General features: G+C 47.6%; 1 protein-coding gene across 1 annotated transcript; it reads left to right on the forward strand.

Moving 5' to 3' along the window:
* The first annotated feature begins 386 nt into the window (after nt 1-386).
* LOC121594174 lies at nt 387-13246 on the forward strand. Its single transcript, XM_041917205.1, has 11 exons — nt 387-770; nt 3741-4215; nt 8827-8896; nt 8974-9031; nt 9107-9515; nt 9861-9933; nt 10034-10604; nt 10694-10866; nt 10951-11406; nt 11509-11583; nt 11651-13246. Exons 1-11 carry the CDS (start codon nt 387-389, stop codon nt 12216-12218), a joined length of 3312 nt encoding a protein of 1103 aa, XP_041773139.1. The 3' UTR covers nt 12219-13246.
* Nucleotides 13247-13690: the final 444 nt, after the last annotated feature.

Genomic DNA, 13690 nt, shown 5'->3' on the forward strand with positions numbered 1-13690 from the left:
GTATTTTTTTTAAGTCTACACCACCCACACTACCACTTGCAAAAGCGCCGACCAAAACGGTCGAATGTTCGAGCAGCCGTGTGTCCCGCTACTGCCGTGTGACATTTTCCTGCCCCATAGTGCGTGTGCGTTACGCCCGGTTTGCGTTGCGTTACTCGGTCGCCGACCAGTTTAGTGCCTAGCAGAACGCAACCTTGCTGCGTGTGCTGATGATGTAGCTGCCATTGCCATCGGTTGTGCCAGTTTTGCTACATACGAGCCGCCCCCAGAGATACTAATCTCGGGGTCTGCACGCTGCTGGCACCGAAACTGCTGCTTGTTGCAACATCCTTTGCGTTAGCTTTCAAAAGCCACCGCAGAAGAGACTTGCGCGTAGAATTACGCGAATGGCGACGGTCATCTCACTGTTGGCTAACCACTGCAACAGTCCCTTCGAGCAGCATCACCAGCAGCAGCAGCAGCTACTCCAGTGTCCAGTGTACGAGCCGGGACCGGTAACGCTACAGCAGCGATACAGCGGTACCGGCGGCGGCGGCGGCGGCGTTGGTAGTGGTCGACACCGATCCGAACCGGCGGCGGCGTATCAGCAGCAGCAGCAGCTGGACGCGTTAGATTTTCATCTGTTCAGCCGAACGCTCGAGCAAGAGTTCGAACAAATGGAATACTCCGGAAGTTCCGGTCCTTACCAACAGTACCAGCAGCACGATCAGCAGCAGCAGCAGCAGCAGCAAGCATCAGCAAGACGTCAAGGGCAGCAAGATTTCGAGCAGGTAATCGAACGCGTTCACTTTGGGATCTCGCTGTCCTTAGTCCTCGGGATAGTGGAGGGAGGGTGTTCATAACACGAACGATGGTCCCATTTCGGGTTTGGAGATGTTCATCGCGGCTCCATTTGGATCGCGGGGACATTATCTTTGCATGCGAATGTACCCCGTCGTCTCAAGGTTGGCACAAACACACACAGAGCTGATTAATATTCCTGTGACCCTGCCGCTGCGTTCACGCTGGCTTTCTTCATTCGTTTCTTCTCGGCATGAGCCTTCCACACTCATAAAAAAAAGTGCAAATCTTAGCACACATTTAAATCGATCATGATACTCTCTTGTACAAGGTTTTGGTTGGGTCGACAGCCAGAGGGTTCGGCCCTGGTGCTTCTTCCCAATTGCTTGCACACTGTTGTGCATCTGCTGCCATCGCCGCCTAGCGATTGGGGTGGTTTTCTTACGGGTGTCAACCGTATCTTATCTTGTTTGCGCGCCCTATTATTTGCTGGCAAGATTACGTCCCGACCTGTCAACCCGCGCTCTCACTGTGGCCGTGCAGGAGGACACAATGTTGAAGAATGCACTGCTTCTGCGGTAAGTTTTTCTGAAACTTCTCGGTTGAAGATTTGCTGCTTCATGCTGGGATGTGGACCACTTTGTCGGTCGGAAGGCAAAAGCGCTCTACACAACAATGACCAGATACCGAACGCAGTGGAACGGGGAAAATGTGTACCATGCGCCGTGTAGGAGGTGGGAAAGACCCTAGCGACGGGGAAGTACTTGGAGTGCATGTTTCCGGCTTGTTCGCACAATCTTCACTCCTCGGTGGAGCTTGCTGGGAGAGGCGAAGGCGGGGCGGAAATGAATCGATCCTCGTTCGATAGGTTGACATCATTGCTATCACATACCCGCCCCTGCGGGGGCTTGACAGACAGACAGTAAGACTAGGGCACTACAACACTTCGTGATTCATTAGATTTGTTGAGCGACATTTAAGCAGCCATTGAAAATGTTGCACTTCATCTTTTAGATACGCCTATGGCTTCGTTTCCCATTTTCCCCTTTTTGTGACACTTTGCCAATGCACTAAAATTACCTTGCCGATATCTTGACAGTTTGATGATCTCCTCCTTCTCCTCTCCGGTACATTTCATTGATAAGTTTTGTGCGATATGTCTATATCTCTAAGCTTGTACATGTTCGTACTTTGGCAAATTGGCAAACTGCGAACCGGGTCAACAGACTCGGTTCAGCGTGTCATAAATTAGGCTTTCAAGTTATATGTCCCTGGGGTGCGATATTGTGCCCGAAAAAGCGTGCCGCAGTCTTGCGAAACAAATCCGCCGATCCCGGTATCGTCAACGTTTTCAACTATCGTTCCGCAATCTTGCGATTGACTTCCGCACATTCACCAAAGTGTCCCGCGGTCTTGAGTTCTATAGCTTCTTCTTCTTCTTCTATTTGGCGTTACGTCACGTCCTACGCGGACATGCCGGCCTATACAGGCTTTCGAGACTTAATTCATTACCACGTAGTCGGATAGTCACAATCCTTGCTAAGGGGGGCTTTCTGGGCTTGAACCCATGACGGACATGTTATTGAGTCGTTCGAGTTGAACTGTACCACGGGACCGCCCCTCTATAGTTCTATAGCAAAACCCTATATTTCGGACCGATCCATCAAACCACTTTGTTTTTAATTATCTCGCTCCTCTCTATACGCGGCCAGAATTCGATAGCATTTGATGGATAGTCATTTAAAGCATCAGAAGCATTTTAAAAGTACCAAATTATTTAAAGTATTTTTTTTTGCTATCTTTTATTAGTTTATTAGATTTGGCAGCAAACAGATGAGGCTGACCTTGTGGTTGCAAGTTTCATTGAAGGATAATGACAACAAACTGACCATCTAAACAATTATAGCTGACCAGTTTAACTTCTATGCAAAGAATATGACAAGAAAGCAAAGTAAAGAACACTGCTCAAAATCGCGATCATCCTTTAATGTCCACTATTGAATTTGTGATCAGCGTGTCACATTCCGTAGCTTGTTGATGTATGAAATATGTTAATGTCTTTCTCGTTAAAATTTTACTGTCAGTAGGAAATAAATTGGGAATCGATATCCCTTCTTTTGAGATCCAATGATCACAATTTGTATGTACACTTTGTGAGGCGTAATCGTAAAATAATATATTTTGGTAAATTTTAAAAGATCACTTCAAGATCACTTTAAATAGTATCATGTTCCTTCCTTTTTATTGGTTATTTACATGTGTGTTTGGAGGTAATCCGATAGTCCAACCATAGCACCATTAGCAAGCCGGGCCGTAGATCGTCTCCCATGTCGACTTGGAATTTTCAGGCGCGTGAAGATTGGTGTGGTTCGCGCTATACAGTTTTAAGTGTTTATTGTCTGTACAACTTTAACAACGAACACGTCAATTAATTGTCGAAATTGAATGAAGTTCAAGTTCGAATTAGTTCGATCGATCAGTTTTCCATCGTGTGCAGGGTTATGAAATAGCTTAGATTCGAAAGAGAATCATACACGACGATTATTACAATCTCATTCTAATTTATTAAAATAAATTATTAAAAAAAACTTATTTTTATAAAAAAACTTATTTTTTTTTCAAAGCTCGAAATGGAAATCTTCTTCTTCTTATGGCTCAACAACCGTTGTCGGTCAAGGCCTGTCTGAACCACTTGTGGGGCTTGGCTTTCAGTGACCTTTGGATTATCCCCCATAGCAGGACTTTCAGTCCTACGTATGGCGGCACGGTTTATTTGGGGCTTCAACTCATGACGGGCATGATGTTAAGTTGTACGATGACTGATGACTTGTTGACGACTCTATCACGAGACCGGCTTATGGAAATATGGACCGAAATGGAAATAGTTGCCAAAAAATATTGACTTGAAAAATTTATTATAGCACATACTGAAAGACTTCTTCTGTGTTCCCCACTGACAGATCTCGCCCGGCTACAACCTGGATAGCGAGGACACGTACAGCGGTTCGCCGAACAACTTCCAGGACTACCAGAACAACTTTGTCGATTCACCGCCCGATTCTAAGGAACCGTGGCCGATCGACTATAACAAGATGCACACCGTGATCGCGTCGAGCAGCGGTGCCAACGATACGACGAACGCATCGCCGACCGTCACGGCGGTCGCGGTTGCTACAGTGGCCGGTCCCACGATTGCTGCCGTAACCTCTCTCCATCATCAGCAACAGCAGCAGCAGCAGCAGCAGCAGCAGCAGCAGCAGCAGCAGCAGCAGCAGCAGCAGCAGCAGCAGGATAATGGTGGAATATTCTTAAACAACGCCATACTTCCCAGTCGAAAGCGACGGGTGGAATGGATGTCACCGCAGGAGGAGGACACCGACGGTACCGAGACAAAGATTGCCAACATCGATAAGGAGCGTGACGCACGTCGCAAGGGTAAGTGTCACGTCCAGCAGGCATACGTGTGTCCGTGTTTGCAGCTGTTTTGATTCATTCTAATTAAGCACTGGTCCGGAAAAGCGTGATAAACGAAAAATAAAATCGCCATGAACGACTTCTTCTTGGTGCGGGGGTTGGTGGTGATTGGGATGTGTGTATCAAACTTACTGCTGAGTTGATTAGATGAGCAAACTCGACTCTTTTTTTTTTAAAAGATCCTCTATTTGTTTTGCAAAATAGCATTGATACAGGTTGAATATAGAATACGTCAGGTTCTTGTGGTTGTATTAGGTCTCGCGTTTGAAATCTCTGCAATGAGTCAGCATGTTGACCTTAGCTAAACGATATTGATACACCGAAGTTGTTTGACTGCTTACAACCAAGGTTTGAATAATTAGTACCACCATTAATTTGACGTCAGTTTTGCGCATTCGCTCTCCAACCAGACTACATTTCTTCTTTTTTTATAAACCGGTTGGCTGAAAAATGTTAACCTATCGAAATGCAATTTTAACGTAAACAAGTGCCTTTGGGGTGATAAAACGCCTAGCACTATGGGCTTAGAAGATTTCATCCCTCCTATGTATGATATATGAACCTTCAGTGTATGATCAATGATCAAAGAAATCACTGGATAAAGAAAGAGAGAGAAATCGAGAGATCGAGAGAGATCGAGTAAGGAAGACACACTGGAAATTAACAGTTTAATGATTCCTAGTTGTTATGCTTTTAAGCTGGATGTCAGATACAATCAGAATCCTCCCTCAATGATTTCGTTATTTGAATCAGAGTAATTGAAGAGTGGCTATTGAGATTAAAATGTTAACTAGAAACTTAATGGTTGAAGATTCATACAAAATACTTCCTTTTACTACTCATTTGCGATCCAACTCACTCAACACTCTCTGTGCTGCCTAACGACACACTCACTCTCTGTTCCGACTGTTCAACTCTTTTCAGACTTAACTCACTCCCACTGTCGGCCTACTAGAGAATCACTCTTTTGGGATTTGAATTATGTCGACTGACCTGACTAGATCCTTTAAGTAACCTACCATTTTGGAATTCAACTCCCTGAAACTGTGTGAATGAAGTTCGAAAACATTTTTTTTTTTTTTGGCTCAACAACCGATGCCGGTCAAGGTCTGCCAACACACTTGTGGGGTTGGCTTTCAGTGACTTATTGATTTCCCCCCATAGCAGGATAGTCAGTCCTACGTATGGCGGCACGGTCTATTTGGGGCTTGAACCCATGACGGGCATGTTGTTAAGTCGTACGAGTTGACGACTGTACCATGAGACCGGCTAAAACGGTACGGTTCGAAAACATTAACTCATAAAAATAGACCAAATAGCGAAGAGATTCATATCAACTCTCCGTGCTGAGTTGCTTCCACACCTTTACTTTTATGATTGAACTCGCAGACTCATACTTAGTGTGCACATTTCTGATGTTTGAGTCGAACTAATCTCATCCTGTCCTGTTAAGAAGAAATGCGTTTTTTTGTTTCCAAAAATCAATGAGCACAAACTCCTGAACAGTTGGCAGGCAGTCCGAAGTTCAACTGTGGTGAACTCTGGCTGTATTTCACTAGAAGGACGGATTAACGGATGACCATGATCCACCGTGCCCACCAGAATGAGTTGCCATTATGGTCTTCTCGACCTCTCGGAGGGGTGGTCAGCCATCTTTAATCTGCTTCCCTCTGATAAGCCTCGGTTGTGTGGAACTTTTCCTCTCCCGCTTCGCTGAAGGTTACGCGCTCTTGTACTCTGTGTTTGTGCTCTAGCTAGGTGTTTCTGTGTGTTTAAGAATCTCGATCAGGATGTAGTGGAAGCAATAGGGAGTAGAGAGACAACACCATACAAGCACGGAAAAGCGGGATGATGGAGCGCCCGCACGCCACACGGTTGTCGTTTGATGCAAAAGGTCAACTTTACGTCACGGGCAGCAGGCACCTCCCCGGTTATAGTGCCGGTTGGTGGTGCCGAGAGCAGCTGATAAGCAGGGCCGGATGGCAGAGTGTGATGATGAATTTGCTCTTACACACTGGCCACTCGAACCAGCGTTGCGTCGGGAGTGCGAACCACTCGAGTGCTACTGCGCCGGTGGGCAGCAGTACGTTCGTCTAGACACGGGAAAGTGTACAAACAACGACGCAAGTGAACGAAAGAAGCCGAAGAAAAGGAAGAAGCTATTGCAAACGGTGTACCTTTAGGGTCTATTGGTTAAGTATGTGCAGGCGTGTCTCGGAATTGAGCGAAATTGTTGTAACACAATCGCGAAGGAACAAACCCGCCTCATGTTCCTACCACTGGCCGAGCACCAAAGGGAAGCCATTTTCTCAAATAAACTCACCCCAAACGTAGAGGGAGAGAGAGTGGGGTTGGAACGGTTCAAGGGAAGCGTGCCCTTTGTTCCCGTTCCCGGCGTCCATAAGTGTATGTGTGCCTGCGAGTGTGTTTTGATTTATTTATTGCCGTGTTGATAAAGTGTAAATTTATCAAGATAAGTATTTGGACAAACAGGTGCCCCGAGACCTGGTGGCCCCCCTCTTTTGGCGCAAATTGTCTAACAGCTTGTGGCTGGTCGGTGGATGTGAGGGAGGATGTCGCACACATACACACCTTACAAGCTGCGGAGGTGAACAACAACGTGTAACCGTTTGGACGACAAGACCGGAGCGTCCGGTTTACCGCTTTTGTGCTTCTTGGTTCTGGCCCATTGATAGTGCAAACGCTTGTGTGCGTGCGTTGTTAATCAGAGCATCATCATCATCACCGTGTGCTGCCTCATTTTGTGTGATCGCAGGCAGGCTTTGTGTATGATCGCGTACGATCGATAAGCGGGTGAAGCGGTGTAGTAGAGGAGGGCCATCTACTCTTCCCCAGATTGTTAGAATTGGGTGGAAATACCTAACAACTTCATCTAGAAGGTGTGAGTGGCAGTGGTGGGCTGGTACGTGAAAGTGATCAGATGTTCAGGTGGATCAGCTGGGGACTCTTCCAGATAGCAAGATCTATGAGAACGTGAGTGCTTCAGAGTTCCAAGAAGTGATTTGGATGTTTCAATAACACTGATAGTTAGCTATGCTACTTCGAGAAGTCATCCGATAGTGATTTATATGCTTACCCAAGGGGATTTAAACTCAACCGCAACCGCTCGGCTGTGTAAGCTCATCAGCCGAGGAGCACAAGCGGCACCATATCAACACGGAGTTCAGGAATCGCGTCATCGCATCTGCCGGGGGCCATAATAATGATGATGATGTTGATGGTGGACGGCGAAAGTGGGTGATACGGCATGCACGCGTAGATGATAGTCTGTGGTGAATGTAGTAGTGGTGGATTAAGAGCGGGAGAGCCCCTTTAGAGCTAAGCGAGCTTCGGTCCCTATCTAGTGTGCCGTGCCGTGGATTGAGTGGTTGACGAAAGCGAACCGCTCCATAACACTGTCTGTTGCTGAGCGGTGAGTTGTGTTCCCTTACACCCTCTGTGTGTGTGTATGTGTTTGTGGCCAGTGCGTCTCCAGCTACGTCATTATCAGCTTCACCTATCATCGCGGTAGAAACGCGCGCTCCAGATGAATGTGTGTGTGTGAGAGCCTCCTTACCACCCTGATCTTGCGAAAGCATAGAGTGAAAACTCTCCTAAGAGGGTGTGAGTTACTTCTGGAGGAGACCATTACGGTCCCACCTGCCAGGAGTAGAACGTTGAAACACCCCTCCCCGTTGCATCCTCTACCGCTACGGAGTCGTCCTGGGTTACGGAAATGTGTGAAACGTACGGGTTCGGTGGCGACACGATGGACAAAGATTATGTCCGGAAGCGGTTAAAATGCTTCAACAACAGCAACAGCAATGGCAACGAAATCGGCAATGGTAATAGTCTTGGCCCAAATGCGCACACCAACAACGCCAGCAACAACGGCACAGGCAACAACAATGAACTAGGTGATAATTCCTTTCCCAATACTTCCGTGACACCGTGCAGGGGAGCGTTACACTTTGCAACGTGAAGAAGACATCAATGGTGATGGTAGTAATTAATGTTTTGTTTCATAAACTTTTCGATGAATCTCCAAAGATTGAATCTTTGAAGATACATGAATCTCTGAAGATCCAGGAATCTTTGTAGATTCGAGCCTCGCATTGACTGTCCCTCCTTACTAAGGTCGGCTAGACAGAAGTGAACGATGCGTGAAAGTTTCGCAACGTAGAATCGCGCAGAAAGCTAAGAAGAAGAAGAAGAAGCAGAAGAAAAAGCTCAAAGTGTATGAATCTTTTGAGATTGCTGATTCGTTCCTGATTTACGAATCTTTCGAGATTATTGAATTTTTTCATCCGAGTTTCACATTCATTGAATCATTGCAAAGATTCATTCATATTCATTGAATCACTTCAAAGATTCATTCTGATTCATTGAATCTTTTCGAAGATTCCTTCTGACTCATCGAATCATTTGAAAGGTCGATGAATTGGAGAATTTTAATCAGATACATCCAACACTACTATTACTTTTATACTATTTAGGGTTTTTTACAAATGAAAATGGATAACCTAATTATACTAATCGTTTGGTTTGTTTGTTTTTTTTTGTCTCCTACAGGAAGCATGCGTTGGGCCGATGATCTTGATTTGGACCTCAGCAATGAGCTCTCCAGCAACGGATACATTAGGTAGGGCTTCAAAATCTTGGCTTGTTTTGGTGTTCAGTGTGTTAGTATATAATGTCTCTTTCTCTTCATCTTTGCAGTGATTCGCTGTTGAATTTCCCTGTGTTCAAGCAGGAACTTCCATCTCCTCCTCAGAAGGTAAGTTGCTCAACGGAATATTCGGTGCTGGTTTGATTCGGAGTAATCTTCATACGTTTTTTGTTGCTTTTCTAGCATTCTCAGCACCAGCAACACTCCCAACAACAACAACAGCAGCAGCAGCATCAACTCCATCAACAACAGCAGCAAAGTTTGCACCAGCAGGCAGCAGCAGCAGCAGCAGCTGCGGCAGCAGGCAGCTCACAAGATCATTCGCAACCATCCCAACAAACCAGCCCGTCCGGTTTGCAACCATCGCTGAGTGGAAATGTTCCCAACTCTCACCAACAGCAGCAACAGCAACAACAACAACAGGTTGCCCAACAACAATATCACCAGCAACATCAGGGTCAAAACTCGATGAACGGTCCCGGTTTGATGAACAATGCGACTCATCAGCAAGCGGCCGGAGCGATCGGTGCCGGGCTGAGCAATCTGCAGAGCTTTCTGCAGAGCAACCGGCTGGACACTGATCCGAGTGGAGGTAATTGAACGACGTAGATTTGGGGGGGTTTGGAGATATTTCCAAATCCATATCCAACCCATGTATTCCGGTGGCGTGTTATCGAGCAGATGCAAATTATCGTTCAAGCGGGATCGGTGAGCCGGTTTTTCTCGCCTCGCCTTCATTTGCTGTGCGTGATTGAAGTCGGCTGTTGTCAGGCGTTAGCCTTTTCCTATGAATAGTTCTCCCCGCCCCTTCCCCCGGTCGGGCATACTATGTGGCTTCACGAGGGCCTGTGTACATTACGCATTAGGGCCTTCGAGGCCGTGTAGAAGCAACGGGTGGATTTTAATGTGTGTTTGTTGCTGCTTTTACAATTCACAGGCATTTTGCAGATGCAGCAGGATGGCACGCTGACAGCGGCACGTGGTGACAAAACACATGACGATCATAATCGGTAAGGGCCACTCCAACAAACACACCTTGACACACAATACTGACAGCGGCAATCTAACCCCCCCCCGTGTCTCCTTGCTTTAAATTTAAAAAAAAAACAGGTTCCAGTACGTGCTGGCGGCCGCAACCTCGATCGCGACGAAGAACAATGAAGAATCTCTCACCTACCTTAACCAGGGCCAGAGCTACGAGATCAAGCTGAAGAAGCTTGGCGATCTGTCCCCGTTCCGGGGGAAGATTCTGAAGAGTATTATCAAGATATGCTTCCACGAGCGCCGGCTGCAGTACATGGAGCGGGAGCAGATGCAGCTCTGGCAGGCGTCCCGGCCCGGCGAGCGCATCCTGGACGTGGACATCCCGCTGTCGTACGGGTTGATGCAGGTGCAGCCGACCAGCAGCAACCTGCTCAACACGATCGAGGTGTTCTGGGACCCGATGAAGGAGGTCGGCGTGTACGTGAAGGTGAACTGCATTTCCACCGAATTCACGCCCAAAAAGCATGGCGGCGAGAAGGGTGTACCGTTCCGGATTCAGGTAGAAACGTACATCGACACCAACGGTGGGCTGCATAATGGTGGTGGTGGTGGTGGCGCTGCTAATGCGGCGCCGGTCGGCGGAGTGGACGATAAGGACGGCATACGACCGCTCCATGCGGCTGCTTGCCAGATAAAGGTAAGCGTGTTTGGTGTGGGTAGGAAAAGCGACCGAGTACGTGTTACTGATTGCCGCTCGTTTTGCTTTCCCGGACCGCCGGTCCGCAGGTGTTCAAATTGAAGGGAGCCGACCGGAAGCACAAACAGGATCGGGAGAAAATACTCAAGCGTCCGGTGGCGGAGCAGGAGAAGTACCAGCGCAGCTGCGACTGCACGATACTGACCGACATTACGACCGATTCCGTCATCCAGCCGCTCGGTGGCAGCTTTAGCCCCGAACAGTAAGTGTTACTTCCCGCAGTACACGGGCCTAACCTTTTGCGTGTGCGGTTTCTAACGAGTTTCTTCTGTCCTTCCTTTTGCAGCATTAAACGAAACGTGTCGCCCCTGCTGACCGGTGGACCCACCTCACCCGGCCAGCTGAACAAGTTCGAAAACATCATGTCGAGCGTGCTGGGCGGTGGCGGTGTTGCACCGAACGGGCTTAGCCCGGGGGTGAAACCGACCCCGACGACGACCGCAGCGACGGCGGCGATGGTTGTAGCGGCGGCCGCGGCTGCCGTTGCCGGCGTGCAGGCCAACCATCCGATCGGCATCAGCAACGTGAGCTCCACGAACGGGCTGTGCAAAGCGTCCCCGCTCGGTGGCGAGCAGCCGATCGGCGGTGTACTGTCGCCCCAGCAACCGAGCGAGCTGGACGATTACGTGCCGACCATTACGAAGGAAACGAGCCCGGGCTCGCTGGCGCAGTGGCTGGCCGTGCACCGGCTGTCCGCGTACACGAAAACGTTCGCCCAATTTTCCGGCTCGGATCTGTTAAGGTGAGAGGCCGCGATCGAAGGCGATCGTGAGGCGTATTTGTTTGTTTTTTGGTGAGAAAGGACGAGACGAATTCAAAATAACGATTTTTCTTCGCTTTGCAGAATGTCCAAGGAGGATCTTTGCAAAATCTGTGGCCTTGCGGATGGGATTCGAATGTTCAACATTCTCCATTCAAAGTGAGTGTTCGAAGAACAACCGTATGACTACTGATAGATACTAAATACTTACCTTCTTGCAACACAGAGCCATCACGCCACGTCTGACGATCTACGTGAGCTTCGAAGCGAACATCTACCACGCGATCTATCTGCACTCCAACACGATCCCGGAGCTGGTGCAAAATCTGTCGAAAATTCCCGGCTTCCTGGAGGCGATCAACGCACTCAACACGCCCAACTCGTCCGACGGGGGGCTCTGGAATGGTGCGAGCACTTTCGGGGCGGCGGGCCGTTCGTCGCTTAACGCCGGTGGTGGCGTTGTCGCTTCCAGCAGTGGCAGTGGTGGAGCTGGCGCTAATGGTGGTGCTGGTCTGGGTGGTAAATTTTCCACCCCCGGTGGCATATCACTGTCCGTGCCGTCCCCTTCGTCTCCGCCGATCTCGTCCTCGTGCGGCATTGCCAAGCTGCAGCTGCTGATTAATGGCCCGAACGGCATACAGGTGCTGCTGACCGAGGATGTGCTGAACAACGTGAAGGATGAGACACTGTTCCAGCTGGAGCTGAAATCGAACGGAAATATACTGATGAAAGCGGTCCACAGTGTTACCGCGGCCGGTGGTCCAGACTGCTCGATCGACGACGATGCGAACTGATCGATCGGTTGGGAAGGGGCATTTTTGTTGCATCAAAGGGTGACACGATGCGGGAGGTGCGATTGGGGGTTGTGGTAGCTCACTTTTTTATGTTGTTGTTACGTACAATAGTTTTATACTTTATGCTTTTGCTGTACTTTTTTTATCACAGAAACGATGTTTTCGGTTACGGAGTCGGGTTTAGGTACGGCAGCGCTAGTGATAGTGTGCTTGTGTGTGTGCGCGTGTATGTGTGTATGGTGTGTTGTAAGGTGTATTCGCCTTTTTGCCCATCAAATAACATCTGGAGCAAGTAAAAAACAACATCAACTTATCCGTCGAAGGAGAATGATATGGGCACAATGTGATTTGGGATAGGATGATGGGCAGAACCGGAAGGATAGGGATGCAATGTTGGGATGTGCAGGGGGGAGTTTTTTAAAAGAAGAACAAACAAGCATGTCCCCTCCCTTCCTCACTCACCTTCCGCGCTTCCGACAGACACCACTCTCAGGGTTTTGTGCTGTAAGCATGTTTGCTTCACAAGGGCGCGATGAATCAGTAACAACGGCGTGGCTGTGGAGAGGTAAAATGGAAAAGAAGATCTTACGACTGGTTCGTATACTCAAAGCATTTAGCACAGCTGTGTGAGAATGGAATCGAGAGAAAGGGAGAGAAATGTCGAAAGAGAGAGAAAATACACCTGTGGCCACGGTAAAGTGCAATGAACAGTAAAGTGATAGAGTTTTTTGTTGTTGTTTTTGTTTCTGCATCGGTATTCAGCTACAAGAATGCGATATTGAATGCTCGTTTTTTTGCGTGGGGAAAGTAAATATATACACAAACAAAATCCGTAAACACTACATTAGTACAAAGCAGCATTAGGTTAAGGCGTTAGTGTTATTTTACAATGTTCTAGACTTAAATGAACGCAATCATGTACCGAGCGTACGCCATCGGATAATTGTTAATAATTGCCTTGAGGGTACATGTACACACACAACACTCTGTTCTTAATTGTCTGTTTTGTATAAATTATAGTTTTTTTTTACAAAAAAAATAATGAAGGCAAGTACGTGTTCCAAGAACGTACACACTTTTTTGTTATGTTTTTAGCTAAGCTGTGCAGAAAAATTGTATTGTAAAATAATAATTTGATAAAATATTAACATATTTTAAACTCAAAACGAGAGATAAAATAAGGTTTGGCGCGGGTTTTACGCGATGATGATGATGATGATACTGTGTTTTCCAGGAGTTCTACTAGCCGTGCGGCTCTTTCTTAAGTGAAATGAACTTAATGCAACGGGAATTAGACACAACTGCACCCTTGTTGGACAGATCCAATAAGAATTTCCAAGGAGCCTGTCTAACAAGGTTGCCATACAGTCCAATTTCCAACATATGAAGTTCACCTCCCATAGGAAAGAGTCAAGGAAGTGTCCCATAACTATGAGAACCCCTGGAAACCCCGTTAATGGACGTGCGTGTGA

The sequence above is a fragment of the Anopheles merus genome, chromosome 2L (assembly GCF_017562075.2).
Source record: "Anopheles merus strain MAF chromosome 2L, AmerM5.1, whole genome shotgun sequence".
Lineage (NCBI taxonomy): Eukaryota > Metazoa > Arthropoda > Insecta > Diptera > Culicidae > Anopheles > Anopheles merus.